The sequence below is a fragment of the Leptonychotes weddellii genome, chromosome 6, assembly GCF_054177405.1.
Source record: "Leptonychotes weddellii isolate Sample4059 chromosome 6, ASM5417740v2, whole genome shotgun sequence".
In the NCBI taxonomy this organism is placed as follows: Eukaryota; Metazoa; Chordata; class Mammalia; order Carnivora; family Phocidae; genus Leptonychotes; species Leptonychotes weddellii.
The window spans coordinates 85,175,446-85,200,614 of record NC_138374.1 but is presented as its reverse complement, the minus strand read 5'-3'; the positions used below and the strand labels follow the sequence as shown (position 1 = coordinate 85,200,614).

The following is a 25,169-nucleotide window of genomic DNA, read 5'->3' as shown; positions in this document are numbered from 1 at the left end:
AATGCATGTGTCAGGGGATTCAAGCTGTCCACTGTTCTGCATATGTCCCTGGAGAACTACTGAGGCACTACAGGTATTGATTTTGGAATTAAAATCAATTTTAGTGAGTAGGCAGATTCACAAATACAGAATTCATGAATAGTGAAGATTAACTGTATATGTGGAAGGCATTTATATGTTGTGTGCATGTGACATAAATAAGGGTATGATTTTATATATATGTATACATATACATACATGTACATATATGTACACATATACATGTGTATCTATTTTACATCTCTAAATGAGATCTAAAGAATTATAATGGAATGAACAGCTATTCCTGCATCTCAAGGAATAGAATCTGATTAATATATTCAGCTCTTCTGTTTATCCTCCCTCAATCTTATGCCTTTGTCCTCTTCAGCCATTACCACTATCTTGAATTTTCTATGTATCATTTGCACACTTTCTATTTATAGTTTTGCCAAAAATATAAATTGTAACCAATTTATTATTAGTTATGTAAATTTACAAACTGTATAAGTAGAATTATAAGCATTTCCTTCTGTGACTTGTTTTATTCTCCAATAAACACTGTTCTTGAGATCTTCCATGTTTATGCATATGGCTTTCTTTCATTAATATTGACTCTGTTGTAGGAATATGATGCACCACCATTTCTCTCTCCTCTTCTTTCCCTTTTTTAGCCAGTACAAAAAAATGCTTATATGCACATTTGTTTTCATGACTCATGATGTACATTCATACTCTCTTTTATGGTACAGACCCAGGAGAGCAAAGATTCACTGGGTCACAGGGCAAATAAATCTTCAGTCTCCCAGACAAAGCTAAGTTGTTTTAAAAAGTGATTGGTTCCAACCTACACTTCTGTCAGCAGTGATCTAGTTGCATCAAATCCCTGTGAGCATGTGGTTCTTCGGACAAATCTGTTATTTAAAATGATATTCCAGGCAGCATAGACATTTTCACAATATTTATTCTTCCAATCCATGAGCATGGGATGTTTTTCCATCTCTTTGTGTCTTCCTCAATTTCTTGCCTAAGTGTTCTGTAGTTTCTAGAGTATAGATCCTTCACCTCTTTGGTTAGGTTTATTCCTATGTATCTTACAGTTTTTGGTGCTATTGTAAATGGAATCAATTCCTTAATTTCTCTTTCTTCAGTCACATTGTTAGGGTATAGACATGCAACTGATTTCTGGGCATTGATTTTGTATCCTGCCCTGTTGCTGAATTGCTGTATGAGTTCTAGTAATTTGGGGGTGGAGTCTTTTGGGTTTTCCACCTAAAGTATCATGTCATCTGCAAAGAGAGAGTTTGACTTCTTTGCCAATTTGAATGCCTTTTATTTCTTTTTGTTGTCTGATTGCTGAGGCTAGGACTTCTAGTACTATGTTGAACAAATGTGGTGAGAGCAGGCATCCCTGTCGTGTTCCTGACCTTAAGAGAAAAGCTCTCACTTTTTCCCTATTGAGAATGATATTCGCTGTGGGCTTTTCATAGATGGCTTTTATGATATTGAGTTATGTTCCCTCTATCCCTATACTCTGAAGAGTTTTAATCAGGAAAGGATGCTCTATTTTGTCAAATGCTTTTTCTGCATCAATTGAGAGGATCATATGGTTCTTGTCTTTTCTTTTATTAATGTGCTCTATCACATTGATTTGCAAATGTTGAACCACCCTTGCATCTCAGGAATAAATCCCACCTGGTTGTATGTGGGACATGAGGAATAGCACGGAGGACCACAGGAGAAGGGAGGAAAAACTGAATGGGAAGAAATCGGAGAGGGAGACAAACCATGAGAGACTCTGGACTCCGGGAACCAAACTGAGGGTTACAGAAGGCGGGGGGGGCTAGGGGATGGGGGTAACCTGGTGATGGGTATTAAGGAGGGCACGTGTGGGTGTTATATGCAGCTAATGAATTGTTGAACACTACATCAAAAACTAATGATGTACTATATGTTGGCTAATTGAACATAATAATTAAAAAAATTTTTTAAATAATGATATTCCATTGAGGTTTTAATTTGCATTTGATTTTTTTATGAGAAGTTAGCATATTTTCATGTCTTTATAGTGACTTCCTCTTCTATGAACTGCCTTTTTGAATCTTTTGACTGTTTTTCTGTAAATTATTTCTGTCTTTTATTTATTGAATTATTAAGAATTCTTTATATATTTAGGATATTAAAGTGTTACAAACATGTCTCCCACTTTGGAGCTTCCCTTTTCACTTTTTTATGCTGACAATTGATGAACAGAAATTCTTTATTTCTATGTAGTGATATTTATCAACCTCTTCTTTGATGAGATATAATTTTGCCTTATTTAAGAAATCTTTCCATGTTACAGGTTTGTAAAGATATTGTCCTATATTATCCTGTAAAAGTATTGTAGTTTTACTTTCAAATTTAATTCTTAATCAATCTGATTTTTATTTATGTATATAATTAATTTTTATGTATGGTCTGTAAACATCAAAATTTTTTTTTACATAGATAATGTTGTAGTTATTTAGTACCATGTAATGAATATGCCATCACTTCTCTTCTAAAATGCAATGCCATTGTATCATGTACAAATTTTCTGTATATGAATGTCTTGCTTTCCTGGGTTTTCTCTGTACTATTACGTTGACCTATTTCCAGTACTGATTTTCATAACCACAACCTGTTACTATCTTATTTCCTGTAGCCTTCTAATAATCCTTGAAATGTGATCAGATTAGACTCCCATTTTCTTTAGGAGAGTTATGCCTCTTCTTATTAATTTATTCTATATAATTTTAGAATAAAGTTGTCAAGTTCCACCAAAAAAATCTGTTAGGGTTTTTGAAACCATTAGTTTATACATCAGCTTGGGGAGAACTGACATCTTATGAAATAAACTGGGAACATGATAAAGACTGGGATCTATTTTTATGCTTCCTTTGAAGTTGGTATTAAAAGTTGTTTTACAATTTTCCTTAAGGCCTTCACTTAATTATTTTATGGTATATTCCTAAAGACCTTATTTTTTACTATAATACATTTTGTGAATCACATTTACTATTACCCTCTGAAGATGTATAAAATTCAAATAACTATTGTATAAAGCTGTTACATCCTAGAAACTTGCTGAACTCAATTATTAATATAGTAATTTGTGAACTTTAAAAAATTTTCTCATAGAGATCACTGCAAATAATGTCCATTCTATTTCTTCATTTCTTTTTTCTGGCTGTGTTGCATGGGCTGGTACCTTCAGTATAATATGGACAGGAAGCATGGAAATGTCCTGTTGCAAAGAGGTGTGGTTAGAGGAATGGAATTCTGTAAATACATTACCACCAACTGATTGATGGTTTTCTTCTCACTCAACATTTCCCCTTTACTATGTTACAAATTATATTCTGTACCTTTATTCTTTTAATGCATACCTTTGATATTTCAACAGGATTCTTTAACAAAATCCAAGGTTTAAAATAATACAAATCCCTAGAATGCTTCAACTCTAACCTCACCCATTTATTCTTATATGCCATTCGTTTCCAATGTTTTAGTATCACCTTCTGTTTTTTATAAAAAATACTATATTCTTTGCTCACCATACCCTCATACTGTGCCTTCCTTCTAAGATGATTTTTCTTCTCTCTGAAGTACATTCTTCAAAAGTTAGTTTGGTATGAGACTCTGGATTATAGACTCTTTTTTTTTTTTGTCTGTCTGGAAATACACATCACACTTACTTTTGAGAGATAGGTCTGCTAATTATAACATTCTGGGCTGAAAATAAATTCCTTTCAGGAGTCTGGGTGCCTCAGACTCTTCCTTCATTGGGTTAACAACTCTGCTTTGGTCCAATTTTTGTCTCTTTGTTTCTAATCTAAATTTTCTCTCAGGCTCTTTTATGTTCTCTATTTCTCTTTATGTTTGTTTTGGCTAATCATCAGGGGGCACTACCAATGAAGAACTATTTTAAGATAAATTCTTGCCTTGCATTTTAGGATCACATATTGTGGATTGAGGCCCAATGCAGAGTGATTGCCCATTTGGGATTATGTCTTCTCATGTGAGAGAGTTTCTCCTTCCATCCAGAGCCACGGGGAGAGGGACATATTTTCTCAATGTCTACTTTAGTGAGGTATAATGCTTTTCAATTTCCTCCTCACTAAGAGGAGTGTCTCTTTGGACACCTGGGAGAATTCTAGTCCTATTCAAAATGTCCCTTATATGGCTTTTCAAAATACAGCTCTAAGTTGCTGGGTTTCACTAAACCCTGTCAGTGCCCACCTCTTTGGAGCCTTGCTCCTATTTGTTTTTATGACCTCAGAGAATTTTCCTTATTTTCTAGCCAACTCAGCCATGCATTCAAGTTTACTTTCATCTAGTATCTTTGCGTGCTTTGTTGTGAAACTTCTGCTATCTTGTCCTTAGTATGGTTGAAAATAGAGGTCTATGTTGGATTTTTTCAATTAAAATATCCTTGAGAGGATTTTGTATCAGTACATTCTTCTTAATAACTTTATGGTATTCCATTGTAAAAATGCACCCCTTACTTGCTCATTTCTTTACTTACAAACCGTCTTTCCTACAACATTGCTTTGAAAAGAGAAAAATTATAAAGGATAAATGTGTACATTTTTCATACTGTATATGTGTACAGTATATTCCTAATATTGAACTGCTGGGTCAAAAGCAATATTGGCCTTATTCTTGATGCCTCCTTTTCCCATTGTTCCTCTTGTCTGTGCATGACTAAATCCTGTGTATTTTCTTAAACACATCAGCTTCCCTCAAATCCCATTGCATTCACTCTGTCTTAACTCAAAATAATTTCTTGTTTCTATTATGCTAACCCCTTCCTAAGAGGTCTCATTTTTCCTTGTTTCTTTCATTCTATTGTAGTACATTTACCAGTGAACTTCATAATAACCTATAGTCTTCTGGAAAAGATTGAATTATGCTCAGTATCATGATTATTAAGGTATATGAATGCTCATTATAATTTATATATATTTAAATCATATTTAATATATTTTAAAATGTCAGATATCTGACCCATAAGTTTCAAAATATTCTGTATTTGCCTTCCATGTTACATAATAAGCTATTAACTGCATATTTTTTATGATTTAACCTCAGCTGTCCTTCCTTAGGTCCTGAGTGCTTGGAAAGGATCCACTGTGAGAATCCTAACCAAATTGTTATGTTCTTGTAGCAGAAACCCAAATACATTCTTTAATGGATGATATGACACTTTCTAATTTTTTTGGAGGAGTCAGCTAGAAATTAAAAATGACTACTACTTTTAAAATTGTAAACATTTTTTGTTAAAGCAATTTTGGTGTAATGAAACCAAAGGATCCTTTTCTATAATTACTTAGAAAATAGCAACATTTTGATGCAAAGGGAAATACTCATAACTTAATAAATTTAACCATTTCGAATTACAAAGATTCTGGTTAATGTTTAAAATCTGTTAGTCTACTAATTTTCTGCTTGACAGATTTTTTTTTGGATGTTATTTGGGCATTAGGACTATTAGGGACATTAGAATTAAGGGAGTATTTCTATATAGGATGTCTCTATCTGTCTCTACTCTGAAGACTAGTAACACTTGTGAAGCATAGATCCATGACACATAGGAGTGCATAGGTATGATTACCCCGTTCTCCATCATAGAGGAATAAAATCTTAGTGAGATACTCATAAAGCATATTAACCTGTGAGAGAAGTCATCTAACCCATCTGGCAAATTGTCTCCTCTCATGTGCCAAATCTAATAGGTTGACAATGGCTTCTTGGAGTCTTCTTTGGGGCATAATTCTTAGGTTTTTAACTGGATTCTTGAATTTTAATGAATTAGTTTTATTGTGATTAGTGCTTGTGTGATGCTGCCCCTTTTTCTATTTTTTTTTTTACTTTTAACCTAAGTGTATATTAATATTTTAAGTGGGATTCATTGAGATTACATGTAGTTAAAACTTTTCTAGCCAATTTAAATGTAAGTATTTAGACCACGTACATTTAATATACCAATCAATATGGTTGCATTTCATTTGCTATCTTTATATTTGTATTTTGTCTGTCACATTGTTTTCCTTTTTATCTTTTTTCCTGCCTTCTTATGGATTAGTTGAGTATTTCATTTTATTTGTACCATTGGCTTATGAGCTTTATCTTTTTGTTTTCTCTTTTTAGTGATTTTTCTAGGGTTTATACTGTAACTCTTTATCACATTCCATCTTCAAATAAATTTTTTTTTAAGATTTTATTTATTTATTTGACAAAGAGAGACACAGCGAGAGAGGGAACACAAGCAGGGGTAGTGGGAGAGGGAGAAGCAGGCTTCCCGTGGAGCAGGGAGCCGGATGTGGGGCTCGATCCCAGGAGATCATGGGGATCATGATCTGAGCTGAAGGCAGACGCTTAATGACTGAGCCACCCAGGCGCCCCATCTTCAAATAATTTTATTCTGTTTCAAATATAATCTAAGAGCTTTAAAACAGTATATTTCCATTTTCCCTCCTGTTCTTTATGTTGTTGTTGCCATATTTTTACTTCCATATAAATCATAACTAAAATAATATATTGTTTGTACTTTTGCGCTTTTTTTTTTTTAAGATTTTTTATTTATTTATTTGACAGAGAGAGACATAGCGAGAGCAGGAACACAAGCAGGGGGAGTGGGAGAGGGAGAAGCAGGCTTCCCGCGGAGCAGGGAGCCCGATGTGGGACTCGATCCCAGGACTCTGGGATCATGACCTGAGCCAAAGGCAGATGCTTAACGACTGAGCCACCCAGGCGCCCTGTACTTTTGCTTTTAACAGTCAGTTATCTTTTAAAGAAAGGTATAAGAAGAAAATGTCTTTTATATCCTTCCACATATTTAGCATTTCTAGTTCTTTTCTTATGTAGGTCTGCCAGTGCCAAACCTTTTAGCATTTGATTGCTTGAAATGTTTTATTTATTTGTTTTTTTCTCCATTTGTGATAGATATTTTCACTGGATATAGAATTGTCAATTGACAGTTTTGGGTTTTTTTGGTTTGATTTTTCTTGTCACACATCAGGATATTTTTCTCTTGTCTTCTGTTTGCGTAATTTCTGATAAAAAATATGTATTAGTTTCCTATAGTTGCTATTTAAAAAATTACCACAACTTTGTTGACTTAAAACAACACAAATTTATTAGCTTACAGCTCTGGAGATCAGAAATCCAAATGGACATTGTTGAGCTAAAATTATGGTGTCAGCAGGGCTTTCTTTCTTCTGGAGACTCTAAGGCAGAATTTGTTTCCTTGACTTTTTCAAATTCTGGAGGTTTCCCCCATTCCTTGACTCTGAGTTTTCTTGCATCTTCAAAGTCAGCAATGGCTGATAACGTTTTTCTTACGTTGTATCACTTTGACACTGACTTTCTTGCCTCTCTCACTTATAAGGACTTTGTGATTACTTTGGGCCAATCTAGATAATACAAGACGACTTTTCATCTCAATATCAGCTGATTAGCAACATTAATTCCATCTGCAACCTCAACTCCCCTTGACATGTAACATAACATATTCACAGATTCTGAGGATTAAGACATAAACATCTTTGGAAGGACATTATTCTGCCTCCCACAAAGTCTGGTAATTTTTATTTTTGTTCCTTGAAATAAAATGTATTTCCTCCTACTTCTGGCTGTTTTAAAATTTTGGCTTTATTGCTGATTTTTAGGATTTTATTTCTTTTATTTTTATTGTTTGGAGTTAACTGACCTCTTGGATCTGGGAGTTAATAGTTTTTATCAGATTGGAAAACCTCTGGCCATTATTCCTTTAGTTACTTTTCTGCTCTGTCTCTCTCCTTTTCTTTCACTACTCCATTTTCACCTATGCTGGACTGTCTACTATTGTCCCAAGGTCATCAAATCTTGGTTAGTTTTTTCAGTCTTTTCTTCTGTATGCTTCAGTTGGGATAGATCCTGTTGTTATGTCTTGAAGTTAATTGTTCTTTGCTTCTGAAATATCTAACCACATGTTATTTGCATTTTTAAGTGAATTTCATTTTTAATTAAAGTCAGTTTTTCATTTGTGAAACTGTATTTTTTCATCTCTACAAGTTCCAAGTTCTTTCTTTTGTATCTCCCATTGTTATATACTGCACATTTGTGTCCCCCAAAATTCACATATTGAAACCCTCAATGTGTTGGTATTAGGAGGTGGGGTTTTGAGAAGTGATTAGGTTATGAGGGTAGAGTCTTTATAAATGCGACTAATGCCCTTATAGGAAAAGACATGAGAGAGCATGCCTCTCTATTTTATGGTGGTGAGAAGGCAACAAGAAGTTGCCTGTCTGCAAACCACTAAGAAGGCTCTCGCTGGAACCCTGTTGTACTCACCCTCTGATCTCGGACTTCTGGCCTCCAGAATTGTGACAAATGAATTTTGTTTAAGCTAGCAAGTCTTTGGTATTTTGTTACAGCAGTCTGAAGAGCCTGAGACATCCATTTTTCTCCTATGTTCCTGTTTTTCTTTAATATTTGAGCATAGTTATAATAACTGCTTTAATTTTAATGCTTTTTCTTCTTTTTTTTTTTTTTTAAAGATTTTATTTATTTATTTGACAGAGAGAGACAAAGCGAGAGAAGGAACACAAGCAGGGGGAGTGGGAGAAGCCGGCTTCCCGCTGAGCAGGGAGCCCGATGTGGGACTCGATCCCAGGACCCTGGGATCATGACCTGAGCCGAAGGCAGACGCTTAACCATCTGAGCCACCCAGGCGCCCCTAATTTTAATGCTTTTGTTTTATTTGCTAGTTCATCTGTGGTTATTCCTGGTTCTGTTTCTACTGATTTTTTTATCTTTGGTAATTGATTACATTTCCCAACAGTTGGTTGGTCTAGTAATTTTTTATTAAATCCTAGGCATTGTTACTGTTGTTGACTGTGAGGATTTTGTGTATTACTCTAAAGAATATTTGGCTTTGTTTGTGTAGACAATTTTAATTACTTGTCAGTTTTGATCCTTTAAGGCATGTTTGTAGACTTTGTTGGGGCTAGTCTAGAGTATCCTTCACATCAGTAATAATTCAGTCCTAATAAGGTGCTATCCCCCCACACCACCTCCCCAGCACATGCACTGGGGTTCTCCACTAGCTATCCTGTCCCAGGTGGTCACAAACAGCTCTCCACCCCAGATTTCAAACACCTCTTGGCCCTGTATGATCTCTGGGAATTATTCAGTTTATAGCTTCTTGATTCTTTGCTTTGACTAACAAAGACTTTTCTTCACTCTATATATGTGCCACCTAATATTCAGCAAAAACTCAAAGAGACCTCGATGCAGATTTCTGGCCTTCTTTTCTGCAAGGCTCTTTCCTCTCTGGCTCTCAGCCCCTCAACTTTCAGCTATTTCAGACTCCCCAGACTCCTATCTGTATTTCCTCAATTCAGCAAGACTGACTGGCTTATTTGGGTTCCCCTTCCTGGGCCCACAGTCTGGAAATTGCCTTTAGACAGAAATCCAGGAAGATTTTAGGGTTCAACTAGTTTGTTTACCTTCTTTCAGAAAGGAGAGCCTTGTGCTACCAGTTGTCCAGTGTATGAAGACTGTTGTTTCATATATTTTATCCAGTTTTCTTGTTGATTACAGCAGGAGGTAAGTTTGGTTCTTGTTAATCACGTCCAGAAGGGAAATCTCTTTCCATTGGTTTAAAGTGAATGAAGTTCAGTCTCCTTTGCCTCGTTTGTTATGATATCACACCATAAGAGGCTGAACCTGCCTCTGTCCACAGCTTTTGGGCCAACTATTTTCCATTATATTTCCCATCTTGTCTACATTATATCCTTCCCTCTTGATATCCTGTACTATGTGGCACTTAGGACTTTGCACATTTTTTCCTGCTGTTTGTTGTTTAAATGTCTTCTCTAGCCTCTTCCTTTTTCATTTGACTGATGTTTGTTCATCATTTTAGTCCCAGCTCAGCATTTGCCTTTCTCTTTTCCTCTCAATACATAAATGTTTCACTTAATTGTGCTCACGACTGACTTGACATTATGGCTCAGGGGTCAGACCGTATGAGTTTGAATCCTGTCTCTTTCTCTTAATATTTCTGGATTTCTGGTATGTTGCGCAAGTTATTTAACTGCTAATTTCCTTCTTGTAAATGGGAATGATTATAGTGCCTTTTATTATTGTGGGTCATTATATGTAAAAAATTAGATTAGTAATGGCAATATCTATATTAACAGTCTCATTGAGCTATCTCTGTAATGCTTATTTGCATGATGATTTGTCTCTCTCCTCATCTAACATTTTCTTGAAAGGAAAGACTCCAAAATAGTTATCCATGTATTGCTCCTAACAAAATATCCAAATCATACCATGCTCAAAGTTTGGTTGAAATATTGTAACACTGAATCATGTGGCTTTTGTTTCTAGGATTGGAATGCCCTAGCCTTCCTATTGTAACTCATGCATTGTGTTGGCCAGTAAAGTTGGGAGGAAGAGAAAATACATCAGGAAAGATTTTCTGGTTTTCCAAGTTTTAGTTTAAGCAATTTTGCATTTTGATGTTTTGATAGAATTAATTGGTATTGCATTTAATATGGAGAGTTCAGTCTTAAAACATTCATTTGCATATTTTTAGTTAAAGGCTAATAGAAATTTTTGTGTTGTCTGAGGATACTAATTTAAGTTCAGCTTGGAATTAGTAAGAGGATGTGCTTAGTTCATCTTCTTTAATAAGGTAGTTTTTACTTGATAAAGAAAAAAGAAAGGAATTTGCTGCAGATGTGTCTTTTCTTTAATGCTGATTAGTGAAAGTTTATGAGAGATTTAAAGATTTATGTAGAATATGGGTAGAATAATATGTAGGCTTTGTCTATGATTTTATTTGAAAAATTAGGTGGTGTAACCAATGTTTCAGTTGGAAATCAATAGCTCTTTTATACTGTATTGTTCACAGAATGTGAAACTCCTGCAGGCACATTATGTTTTCCCGTGTCATTTTCACTTTGGGTTTAAAATGAAGGTTTAGAAAGGAATTTCACTGAGGACCACTTCAATAGCTATATCCGGCTGGGTGATAATAGCACATGACTTTCTTGTATTTTAGGGTTGGCCAGAAGCCACATATATGAAATTTTTGAAGTATGCATCATTTACTATAGTGTGTACGTTTCTTGAGTGTTTATAGTGAGCACCTATTCATTATGTTTATGCACACCTATATTTCTAAGGACACAAATGGTATGTATTTTTTTTTTTTTTACAAATGGTATGTATTTTTATGCACAAAGTAGGAATAACCCTCAGTATTAACTCAAAGTTGGCTGTGAATTATTGCAAAGGCCAAGTTGTAATTTTATACTCTGTAGATACTGTTTTTCTTCTTCCCACGAATATCCCACAGCATTTGTTTTATTGTCCTAAGAACATTTGCAGCATCAAGGAAGGAATGCACTGAGAGTTAGTTATTTCTTTTGCTAAGGAAAGAAATTCTGATATTCATTCACTGTCTGACATATATAAACCGCCTAAATTTACTTGACTTTCAGTTCATTGTCAAAGGGAGCAGTGTCTCAAAAATCTCCCAGCCAAAACAATATATCTGCAATTAAATGACAACTTTAAATGACTCAGAAGAAAGGCACTGCATCTGTCTAAAAAATAACCCATCCTGGCTGCACTTAAAAGCAACTGAAATGCACATTCATAGCTAATTATAAACAAAAACTAGTTAACACTTTAAATAAAAGGAAAAATAGCAAAAAAAGATTTAGAGCCTAGACAAGCAGATGAAAGGGTTCTAAGTTGCCTTCCATCTGATATTACTCAAATGCAACTCTGTCTCCAATTACCTGGGAATATGTGGTATTCCCTCATGAAAGCTCCAGATCAGAAAGGGCGTCCGTTCCGTGCCTCTGCTTACTCACAGTCATTTTGGAACAAGTTCACCAGAAATATTTAACATTGCAAAAGAGTCTGGAGCCAGACAAGCGAGTACAGACGCTAATCACTGGGTCAAAATAGTAACTTAGTAGGACAACAACTGCCAGAAAATATTTGTGGAAGCAGAGATTTTCAGGAGGAAGTCTTAGTGCTGTTGGAGAAGCTATCTCTGAACACCAAAGTGCTGAAACAGAATCATTAAAACACTTTTTAACCAGTTGCATGTTTAGGGACATAGGAATGTCCATGCCAATGGTCTCTGCTAGAATTGGATCTGAAAGGTAATCTTATGCCCTAGCCCTAAAATAAATAAATAGAAGGTGGGGGGGGGGCGGGGAGGGAAACTAACTAACTAACTAAATAAAGGCTGCCTTCTAGAAAGTTCAGTGTTGCTTTTATTATATGGCTTTCACCACAAGTTTCCTCTGCCTCAAATTGCAAATTGCTAGCTTTTGAGATTTGGGGAGCAGAGGGAAACCATCACTATGACAATTGCAATATTTTGATTAATATCTAAGACCCTGTTTGCCCCTGAAGTGTAGCAGTTAATTCTGTAAGGTCCATTTATTTCCACACATTTAGATTTTAGGTCTGTTAGTGTGAGTTCCTAATATTCTCTGGAGATTATTTGTCAGTACAAACCACTCGTTATTTTCACTACATTGCACTTTTCTTCCCTCTAATATCAGGACAGGATTGATTGCGTTATTTCACCATTTCAATTCTCTTTGCACTTCAAACTCTGTTTTCAGTATATCCAGTCTCAGAACATTTTCTTGGCAGTGGAGCTCAGATATCAAGATAGGAATAGTTACCCATGGTAGATATGGAGTAAGAAATGTATGCTCTAGAGGAACATTGCAGCCTTTGAAAATATCATCTTATCTTTTGGATTTCTGTAGTTTCTCCCTAAATCTACAAAAGGTATTGTCCTCTTCCATACAGCAATTTCATTTAGTGCTGTGCCTCCAAAGATAGGACTGAAAAACTGTTAGCCTCTGCTTGGGAGTTCTCTGTTATGGGGCTATGAAAACCACAACACACACACAGATTAAGTAGAAATAAAAAACAAAAGATATTAAATACAGAGTTATCCCTTGATTTTTGTGAAAGGTTTTGAGTCTCCTATGATATTTCTTGGCCCAGAACTTCTTTATGTTGTTATAAGGAGGTACTCTTATTTTAACAATATATAAGTCTCATTCTGAATCTGGGTTCTATCTGTAGAAGCATTAAGAAGAAGTATTTGGTGATCCTACAATGGAGAAATTTTTGCATTTTTGAAAGTAAAATATCCCAGTCCCTTTTTATAGTCATGGTGATGTGGAGAGGAAAAGAAAGAACAGTTATTATTACCTATATATTATTACCTATATATATTATTACCTATGCTATACCTTATTAGGAAACTCAATGAAAAAGAAATTATTACCCTGTTTTAATGATAAAGAAAAGTTATTAAATCAACGTGATTAGTAAGGTTATATAAATCTAACACAACTTCGTGGCTGATCTAGAATTTATACATAGCTCTGCCTAACTGAGTTTCATGTTCTAATCCCAAACACTGACCCTGATGGGATCTGAAAACAAGAGTTTGAGTGGTAAGAACCTTGCCAAGGAAGTGTAGCTTTCTCATATGTGATGCGGCAGAAGCAGTTCCCAGAGATCTGAGGCCGGGGAGGCCCTCGGACAGTGGTGTCCATTAGGAGTCACAGCAATTTCTCTGTCGGAGGTAGTCCAGGCTCCCTGGGCAGCCGGGGGCAGGGAGCCTCGGATGATCGGATGATAACATGAAGATCACTCCACACCACACCTCGGACCTATTTGTCTATTTTAAATGCTTTTTAAAACTTTTCTGTAGTTACCGTTATCATGAACGACTAGAAGTCCGCCATCCTCATTTGATAGGTCAAAAAAAGAAATGAGCTATGTACTATAAGGAATGGGAAAATTCATCTTACTTTAAATAGAAAAGTGGAACCTTTTATATGTCTTATCTAGCAAATTTTGCGTACTTTATTATAATAGTTTATTGACAGGAAACTGCTGCTAAAAGTAAAACCAACATTCAGAACTAGTCACAAAGTCCTCTGTGCCATTAGAAATGACCTGAGAACAATATTTATATTTTTGAAAAAGTAGGTCAGGGAATAAAAGAATTAGCAATACGATGTTGACATGGTTTATAGAAAATAATATTATTGCTATGTCACCTTCAGCTTTTACTTGAAAAGCTGTGTGTATAACACACATGGCCACAGCCTTTCAGAAGCCTTTACTCAGACTAAAAAATACAGTCTAAGATTTTGGTCTCTACATGTGACTAGCTTGAATACTCCCTAAAGGAGTGGCAGTGTTATTCTTATTTTGTTTCTAAAAGATATCTTACTTTTCACTAACTTAATTACATTTTATTTTAATTTGATAGATTTCATCCTCATTAACTAAAGAAACCAAATCCTGCATTTGTCACTAAGTTAACATAATAAGTGTGTTTAAAAGAATCATGACAGCAAAATGTTGATGGAGTGTTTATACAAGCAGCATGTTGGAAAATGGTATTTCAGTGTTCCCAGAAAACTGAATTGCACCCCAACTTTTCAGAAAGTTTTTGTTTCTAAGATTGCCATACAAAGGAAAATCTGTCTAGTTCATTGAATTGTTGACTCTACATCAAGAGTTGAAATGTGTACTCTAATGCACTTGCTTTGATCTCTCATTTGACTGTTTATCAAAGCTGATTACATTCTGAATACACAAATCCTCTTAGCTTCAAAATCATGTAAAAATAATGGATAATAGAGCATTTTTAAGTATTCTCTGCTATCCCAGTTTGGTTTTATGATTGTAATATGGCTATTAGGTTGGGGAAGAGGGTCTGTTTTTATGTTTAGTTCCCTTGGTAAGATCCAATCTTTTGCCACATTGGATTAGAATGTTTTTTTCAGCCAAACTTGCTCATGCAGTGAAGCAAAAGCTGTTTTAGTACACATCAAAAGGAATCATTATGAACATATGAAACTCACTTCATTCCACTCACCACAGTTTAGGGGCTTCCACTTTTTGAGAAGCTTTAAGTATGTGCTTTCTTTATCTGCATATAAGTTGAAACATAATAAAATAGCAGTTGATGTATTCAATTAAAGATAATTATATATTATATCACTTTATAAGTTTTAAGAGCTTAAAGTCCAACATTTTCAAAGAACATTTATTTAGTCTCTGCTAATTATTGGAGGCACTATGCTAAATAGTTTATACATGTTAACAGATTATTTGCCTAAAATTACATAGCTAATTTTAGTGGCAGAATTAGGAACAGAACACAGATCTCTAGCATCTCATTCTAGCACATTTTAAATTTCATAAATCATTTACTTGATTCTTCTAACGTAATCCAGAAATTTTCTTCCAATCTCAGTCTTAATCTCTGTATTTTAAAAAAGGACAAAAATATACACGTGAGGCCAATTGGAAGAATGTCCTTCCTGAAAATGGCATGCATTGTGGTGCTTTGTTGTTTTCTCTTAAACACGCTTTGTATGGTTCTAGAATTGCTTCTTGAAGCAAACCATTATCAAGCCAGGCAACCCAGAGCAGATTTTGTAAGACAATATGTTCATGTTGGAGCCTTTCCAAAGTAAAATCATGGAGCATTTATTCTGTTTTTTAATATGGCTAACAAATGACCTGTAAGTTCTTGTGAACAATCTAAAGTACAAAAATGGAAAGGGTAAAACAGCACTCTCTGCTCCCAGCTCAAATGATCCCTGCTAAAGTCAACAGTCCTGGCCAAGAGTGGCAGTGTGACCCTCGATTATGGCTTTGCAGATACTGTACGGACCTTTGAACAAACACTATCTTGAGGTTGTAAAACATTAACCAGCCCAAGCTGGACTATTGTGTTTTAAGTAGTGATAGAGACACTTTGACAATTCTCAAATGACCATGGGTTTGATTTCATGCACAGTTCCAATTTTTTATAATCAACTTGCCCTTCTCCACTTTGTCTCTTCATTTCTCCAAATGGTCACAAGTGTGACCTAAAAGAGAGTGATTATAAAAAGGCAACTTCTTCTTTTACGAGTTCTAGGTTTTCTTTAATTGAGTTTTTTTTAACTTTTTGTCCTGTCGCTCAGTGATTTTCAAAGTGTGTGTGACAAACCAGTGGTGAAGCATGAAATCAATTTAGTGGGTCACAACTACACTTTGAAATCTAATAGAATGGACTAAAAATATGAGAGAGCATTGCGTGAAGTAAGAGTATTTTTGAAACTTTTGTGTCCGTTATGTGTGTGTGTATGTGTGTGTTTAGAGTAATACATAAATTCCTAGAATGCTTGCTGGTCAAAAAATGTAAAAGTCACTGCCACACCTATTTTATGTGATGGAGTTCTTATGTTATTTTAAATCATTTATTTTTAAACAAAAACGACGTGGATGGAACTGGAAGGTATTATGCTGAGCGAAGTAAGTCAATCAGAGAAAGACAAGTATCATATGATCTTACTGATATGAGGAATTCTTAATCTCAGGAAACAAACTGAAGGGTTGCTGGAGTGGTGGGGGGTGGGAGGGATGGGGCGTCTGGGTGGTAGACATTGGTGAGGGTATGTGCTATGGTGAGCGCTGTGAATTGTGTAAGACTTTTGAATCATAGACCTGTGCCTCTGAAACAAATAATACATTATATGTTAAAAAAAAAGAAGAAGAAGATAGCAGGAAGGGAAAAACGAAGATGGGGGGAATCGGAGGGGGAGATGAACCATGAGAGACTATGGACTCTGAGAAACAAACTGAGGGTTCTAGAGGGGAGGGGGATGGGGGGATGGGTTAGCCTGGTGATGGGTATTAAAGAGGGCACGTTCTGCATGGAGCATTGGGTGTTATACACAAACAATGAATCATGGAACACTACATCAAAAACTAATGATGTAATGTATGGTGATTAATATAACATAAATAAATAAATAAATATGATAGCAAATAAATGAGTATACTATTGCCTCCCTACTTTTAATTAGTAGAAAATGTTAGTGTCTTGTACCTCTGTAGAAATAACCGTTGGATCTATTCATTTGTAGTCTGGTGCAGAGAGCACTGGTCAAGGTCACATACCATTTCTATTTAGTTTCTTGACTTAGTTTCTGTACCTTTGCTTGAGAGAATTATTTTTAACTAGTTATTAGCATTTAAATCCTTGACAAACACATTTACTGTGAATATGAAATTAACTACTGTTTTGTTTTCTCAGGTTAATGTGACTGACTTAAAGAAATTACTTAGAAAAAAAATTACTTAGAATTTTAAATTTGTAATTCGTTATATATCTTATGTGTGTTGGTACCTATCATTAACTTAATGAAAATTAAATATAATCTATTTAATCATATTTATTTATAGATTTAAAATAAACTCTTTCTGGAATGCATTAGAGTTAATAATGAATAAAAATATATTTCATATTATTTGGATCATATTTTGCTTAAGATAGTATAACTATCATGTATCTTATTTCTTTTTCTTTTCTTGTATTTTCAGCTAAAATTGATCAAGAGGCAGAGGAAAACTCACTGACAGAGACTCATAAATGGTGAGAAATTACTTTCCTTTAATATAAAAATTTATTCTCAGAATAGGTTTATAAAGTACTTATTAGTATATCTCAAGGACCCAATTATTAGCTCAGTTTTTATTTTCAAGCATAAAAGAAAAAGAAAATAATAGTTTACTTTAATATTATATTGAATTTCTGAATTTTATTTTTTTTGTAAAGATTTTGTTTATTTATTTGAAGAGAGAGACACAGCGAGAGAGGGAACACAAGCAGGGGGAGTGGCAGAGGGAGAAGCAGGCTTCCTGCCGAGCAGGGAGCCCGATGCGGGGCTCGATCCCAGGACCCTGGGATCATGACCTGAGCCGAAGGCAGACGCTTAACGACTGAACCACCCAGGCGCCACCCTGAATTTTATTTTTATGACTCTGGATGATGTATCAAATTATTGTGAATACCTTAGTACCTTCTCTTTTGGATGAGATTTAGGACTGTGGAAGTACAAGAGAAGGGAAGATAGCAGGAACCTGTTTCAAGAAAGAAGGGTGAAGAGTTTGGTTATAGGGAACTATTGAGTTTAAGTAGGAAGCCAGGAGCTTCCGTTGCATAAACTTTTGCTTTCAGAATGGAGATTTGCAATCATGAGTGAGTGAGCATAGAAGAGTATCTCACAAATCTCTTGGTTCCTCTGCCTCAGTTTTCTCCTTTCTCTCTGTATTAGTCAGTGTTCTCCAGAAAACAGAACCAATAGGATGTACGTGTGTGTGTGTGTACAGAGAGACTGAGAGAGATTAGGGAATTGGCCCATAGTGGGCTGGAAAGTCCTAAAAGGAGTTAATGTTAACAATCTTGAGTCTGAAAGCATTCTAGAGACAGAATTCCAGAATTTCTTCCTATTAGAGTAACCACAGTCTTTTTTTCTTAAGACCCTCAACTGCTTGGATGAGGCCCATCCACATTATGGAGGGTAATGTGCTTTCCTCAAAGTCTACTGATTTAAATGTGAATCACATCTTAAAAATATTTTCGTAACTATACATCGATGTTTAACCCAAAACTGGTTGCCATACCTAGCCAAGCTGACACATCAAATTAACCACCACACTCTCTAAAGAAGTCTGATTACTCTTGAAGGAGAATTCTGATTAAAGAAGTTCTTTGCCATTACTTTATTAGGCAAGATCCTGTATATTCTGTGAACAGATACCACGTTTTTAGTTGTTTATTTAATATGACATATTGTGCTAGACAAATTGGTAAAGAGAATTGTTCAGTTTCAATGAAAAGCAAAAACAGGTGAAGACCAACGGCTTCCGGGGAAGATGGCAGAGTAGGAGGACCCTAAGCTCATCTGGTCCCATGGAAACAACTAGATAACAGCCACATCAGTGTAAATAAGTCAGAAAATGACCCAAAGATTGGCAGGACAGACTCTTGATAACTAAATGTAGAGAGGAGAAGAGGCCACACTGAAGAGAGTAGGAAGTGTGGAAACACAGTTGGGAGCTAAGGAGACCCATGGGACCATCCATGGGAGGGCGAGACTCCACTGGCATAGCATGGAAAGGGGAGAGAAACAGATTCTCACACCAAAGATCCTACATGGGAAAGATGAATCCCCATAAGATCTGGCTTTGAAAACCAGAGGGGCCAAATTTCAAGAGGTCTTAAAATCAGCAGGGCTTAAACCCTGGAACATTAAAAATCAGCAGGGTCCTGCAAGAGCCAGTAGGGCAAACAGAGAGGAAATTGAATCCCCACCCTTAAAGAGACAGCAAAACCAAAAGCCCTATTGAGATACAGCATAGAAGCAGCAGTTTGAAAAACTCCTGCAGTGTATGGGAGGGAGATTTGTTTACTAATATCAGAGCATATGCTGGAAGGTGCAGGGATCCTTGGGAGATTTCTTCAGGAACAAAGGAACTGGTGAGCACCATTTCACTCCCCCAACCCAAAACCTAGACACATGACACCTTTGGGAGCCTGCATTACACAATACTCGCTACCTAACCTGATAAGAGCAAGCCCAGCCCTAGCATTCTGTGGACACACTCCTTCCAGCCAGGCCTCAGCTCCCATTCCCTTCCACAGTAGATCCATGCAAACCTTGCTAACACTGAGCATCCTGCCCATGCATGCTTCTGTGCATACACCCCCTCCAACCCTGCCTGCTTCAGTCCCCAGGAGCTACAGGTCCCCTCCTGCCTAAGTGGACCTTGCTGACACCTTGCTCCCCACTTTCACTGTGTCCTGAAGTTAGGTGCTACTGCAAATCTGACAGACACTTGATAAGACTCAACTTAAGCCCAACGTGGCCCTAGACTGACCCACTAACACCACAGGGACCAAACCCTGCCCACAACAAGCAAAGAGAGCCATTGCAGAGAACTGGACTGAAGACAAAAGCGGCTCAGCCACAACAGAAGTGTGCATGCAACACACATAGGAGATACCCCTGAAGCATCAGGTTCTGGTAAACAGAGGATATTGCACTGCAGGACACCACAGGACCTCTTCTTTTTAAGACCACTACTGTCAAGAGCAGAAGATGTAACTGACTTTTCTGGCATTTAGAAACAGGCACAGAGTTAGACAAAATGAGGAGACAGAGGAGTAAGTCCTGAGTGAAACAACAGGACAAAATCACAGCAAAAGAGCTATACAGAACAGAGATCAGTAATATGCCTGATAGAGAATTTAAAGTAATGATCATAAAGATAGTCACTGGACTTGAAGAAAGAGTGGAGGACCTCAGTGAGACTCTTAACACTCTTAACAAAGAGATAGAAAATATAAAAAAGAACAAGTCAGAGATGAAGAACTCAGTAAATGAAATTAAAAATACACTAGAAGGAATAAATAGTAGGCTAAAGGAAGCAGAACAGATTGGTGACATGGATGACAGAGTAATGGAAAATAATCAAGCTGAAGAGGAAAGAGAAAAGAAATAATAAAAAATGAAAATAGACTAAGGGACCTCAGTGATACCATCAAGTATAATAACATTCTCATTATAGGGATCCCAGAAGGAGAAGAGAGAGAAAAAGGGGCAGAAAATTTGTTTCAAGAAATAATAGCTGAAAACTTCCTGAATCTGGGAAAGGAAACAGAAATCCAGATCCAGGATGCACAGAGATCCCCCAACAAAGTCAACCCAAGGAGGTCCACACCAAGACACAGCAAATAAAATGGCAAAAAGTAGTGATAGAGAATTTTTAAAGCAGCAAAAGAAAACAGTTACATACAAGGGAAACCCCATAAGGCATTCAGCGTTGTTTGTTTTTTTGTTGTTTTTTAGCAGAAATTTTGCAAGCCAGAAAGGAGTGGCATGATATATTCAAAGAAAGAAATGTGCAGCCAAGAATACTCTATGCAGCAAGGCTATCATTCAGAATAGAAAGAAAAATAAAGAGCTTCCCAGACCAAAAAAAAAAAGTTAAATTCATGACCACTAAAGGGAATTAAGAGGCACAAACTTCCAGTTATAAAGTAAATAAATCATGGTGATGAAAGGCAGAGCATAAGGGAATATAGTCAATAATACTGTAATAATGTATGGTGACAGATGGTGTCTACATTGATCATGGTGAGCATTTTTTATGTATATAACTGTTGAATCCCTATGTTGTACACATGAAACTAACATAATATTACATCAACTATATTTCAGAATAAAAAAAAACAGCAATAAAAAAAAAAGAACCTATGTCCTTACATCTAGTGACTTAGATCTTTTTTCCTACTATGTGTTTTGTAAATAAATACACATCCTCTTAATGTCAAAAAAAAAAATTCATGACCACTAAACCAGCCCTACAAGAAATGTTAAAAGGGATTCTTTGAGTAAAAAGGAAAGACCATAGAGAGGAGTAACAAATGTAGGAAACACAAAAGCAGTAAAAATAAGTATATCTGTAAAAGTCAATTAAGGTATTAACAAAATAAGAGGATGTAAAGTATGACAACATATGCCTAAAATGTGAGGGGGAGAAGAGTAAAGAATGGACCCAAACTTAAGGGACCAACAAGTTAATATAGACTGCTATATGCAGAAGTTGTTATATACAAACCTAATGGTGACCACAAATGAAAAACCAGTAATAGATACGCAAAAAAGTAGAACGGAATCCAAGTATATCACTAAAGAAAACCAGCAAACCATGAGAGAAGAAAGCAAGAGAAGAAAGGAGCAGAGAAGAACTACAAAAACCATTAAACAAGTAATAAAATGGCAATAAGTACATATCAATCAACAATTACTCTGAATGTAAATGGACTAGATGCTCCAATCAAAAGGCAGAGGATGACAGAATGGATGGCAAAGCAAGACCCATCTCTGTGCTGCCTGCAAGAGACTCATTTCAGACCTAAAGACACATACAGATTGAAAGTGAAGGGGTATATGAGGAATTCTTAATCTCAGGAAACAAACTGAGGGTTGCTAGAGTAGTGGGAGTTGGGAGAGATGGGGTGGGTGATAGACATTGGGAAGGGTATGTGCTATGGTGAGCGCTGTGAATTGTGTAAGACTGTTGAATCACAGACGTGTACCTCTGAAACAAATAATACATTATATGTTAAAAAAAAAGAAGAAGAAGAAGATAGCAGGAGGGGAAGAATGAAGGGGGGGAAATCAGAGGGGGAGACGAACCATGAGAGACTATGGACTCTGAAAAACAAACTGAGGGTTCTAGAGAGGAGGGGGTGGGGGGATGGGTTAGCCTGGTGATAGGTATTAAGGAGGGCACGTTCTGCATGGAGCACTGGGTGTTATACGCAAACAATGAATCATGGAACACTAAAAAAAAAAAAAAAGAAAGAAAGTGAAGGGGTAGAAAAACATGTATCATGCAAATGGAAGTGAAAAGAAAGCCAGGGTAGCAATACTTCTACTGGACGAAATAAACTTTAAAACAAAGACTGTTAACAGGAGAGAAAAAAGGACACTATGTAATAATAAATGGAAAATCTAACAAGAAAATGTAACAATTTTAAGTATGCACCCAACATGGGAGCACCCAAATATGTAAATCAGCCAATAACAAACATAAAGGAAGTAAATTGATAGTAATAACAATAGTAGTAGGGGACATTACATCCACTCACAGCAATGGAGAGATCATTCAAACAGAAAATCAACACAGAAACAGTAATAGCTTTGAATGACATATTGGACCAGAAGGGTCTAACAGATATATTCAGAATATTCCATCCTAAAACAGCAGAATACATATTCTTTTCAAGTGCACATGGAACATTTTCCAGAACAGATCACATATTAGGCCACAAAACAAGTCTCAACAAATTCAAAAACATCAAAGTCATACCATGCATATTTTCTGACTACAATGCTATGAAAGTAGAAATCAACCACAAGAAAAATTCTGGAAAAACCACAAATACATGGAGGTTAAATAATGTGCTACTAAACAATGAATGGGTCAACCAGGAAATAAAAGAAGAAATAAAAAAGTACATGAAAACACAACAGTACAGGGACGCCTGGGTGGCTCCATTCGGTAAGCATCTGCCTTCGGGTCAGGTCATGATCCCAGGGTCCCGGGATCGAGTCCTGCATTGGGCTCCTTGCTCAGCAGGGAGTCTGCTTCTCCCTCTCCCTGCTGCTCCCTCTGCTTGTGTGCTCTCTCTCTGATAAATAAATAAATAAAATCTTTAAAAAAAAAAAAAAGAAAAGAAAACACAACAGTACAAAATCTTTAGGATGTAACAAAAGCTGTTCTAAGAGGGAAGTTTAGAGCAAGCAGGCCTAACTCAAAAAGCAAGAAAAATCTCAAATAAAAAACCTAACCTTACACCTAAAGGAGGTAGAAAAAAGAACAAACAAAACTCCAAACCAGTAGAAGGAAGGAAATAATAAAGATTAGAAATAAATTACCTAGAAAGTAAAAACAAAATAATAGAACAGTTCAGTGAAACCAGGAGCTCTCTTTGAAAAGATAAACAAAATTTATAAACCTTTAGTTAGACTCATCAACAAAGGAGAAAGAGAGAGAGAGGGAGAAGATTCAAAACAACAAAATCAGAAATGAAAGAGGAGAAATAACAACGGGCACCACAGAAATACAAAGGATTGTAAGAGAATATTATGAAAAGTGATATGCCAACAAATGGACAACCTAGAAGAAATGGAATTGCTAGAAACATATATAACCAAACTGAACCAGGAAAAAATAGAAAATCTGAACAGACTGATTACTCGCCACGAAATTGAATCAGTAATCAAATAACTCCCAACAAACAAAAGTCCAGGACCAGATGGCTTCACAGGCAAATTCTACTGAACATTTAAAGAAGAGTTAATACCTGTTCTTCTCAAACTATTCCAAAAATTGAAGAGGAAGAAAAACTTCCAAATTCACTCTACGAGGCCAGCATTACCCTGATACCAAAACCACATAAAGACATTACAGAAAAAAGAGACAGGCCAGTATCTGTGATGAACATAGATGCAAAAATCTTGAACTAAATTTCAGCAAATTGAATCTAATAATATGTTTAAAAATCATTCACAATCAAGTCGGATTTATTGCTGGGGTGCAAGGGTGGTTCGATATTCACAAATCAATCAACATGATACATTATATCAACAAGAGAAAGTATAAAAAGCATATGATCTTTTCAATAGACTCAGAAAGAACATTTGACAAAGTACAACATCCAAATCATGATAAAACGCTCCACAAAGTAGGTTTAGAAGGAGCATTCTTCAAAATAATAAAGGCCATTAATGAAAAACCCACAGCAAACATCATACTCAATGGTGAAAAACTGAGAGCTTTTCCCCTAAGAACAAGAAAAGGACAAGGATGTCCACTCTTACCACTTTTATTCAACATAATACTGGAGGTTCTAGCCACAGAGATAAGTCAAGAAAAATTAATAAAAGTGATCTAAATCAGTAAGGAAGAAATAAAGCTTTCACTATTTGCAGTGACATGATACTGTATGTAGAGAACCTGAAAGGCTCCACCACTGGAGTCTAATACTAAAACTGATAAATGAATTCAGTAACGTTGCAGGACACAAAATCAATGTACAGAAATCTGTTTCATTTCTATACACTAATTACAAAGCATCAGAAAGAGAAATTAAGAAAACAATCCCATTTAGAATTGCACCCAAAGTAATAAAATACCTAGGAATAAACTTAATCAAGGAGGTGAAATCCTTTACTCTGAAAACTATGAAATGTTGATGAAAGAAATTAAAGACAACAGAAACAAAGATAAAGATATCCCATGCTCCTGGATTGGAAGAACAAATATTGTTAAAATATCTATACCACCCAGAGCAATGTACAGATTTAATGCAATGTCTATCAAAATACCAACAGAATTTTTCATAGAATGAGAACAAATAATCCTAAAATTTTTATGGAATGCCAAAAGACCATGAATAGCCAAAGCAGTCTTGAAAAAGAACAAAACTGGAGGTATCACAATCCTAGATTTCAAGATATATCACAAAGCTGTAGTAATCAAAGCAGTATGGTACTGGCACAAAAACAGACACGTAGGTGAATGGAACAGAAAAGAGAGCCCAGAAATAAACCCATGACTATATGATCAATTAATCTTTGACAAGGGAGTCAAGATTATGTAATGGGAAAAATGCAATCTCTTCAGCAAATGGGTGTTTGGAGAACTGGAAAGCTACATGGAAA

The 25,169-nt window shown here is 35.9% G+C and overlaps 1 protein-coding gene across 1 annotated transcript in view; it reads left to right on the top strand.

Moving 5' to 3' along the window:
- Positions 1-25,169, top strand: part of LOC102746294 (formin-2) — a 140,041-nt gene that overhangs the window by 41,524 nt on the left and 73,348 nt on the right. Inside the window, exon 5 of the mRNA XM_081824512.1 lies at positions 17,473-17,524. Within this exon, the coding sequence (XP_081680638.1) occupies positions 17,473-17,524 (52 nt within the window). The remainder of the gene's footprint in view (positions 1-17,472; positions 17,525-25,169) is intronic.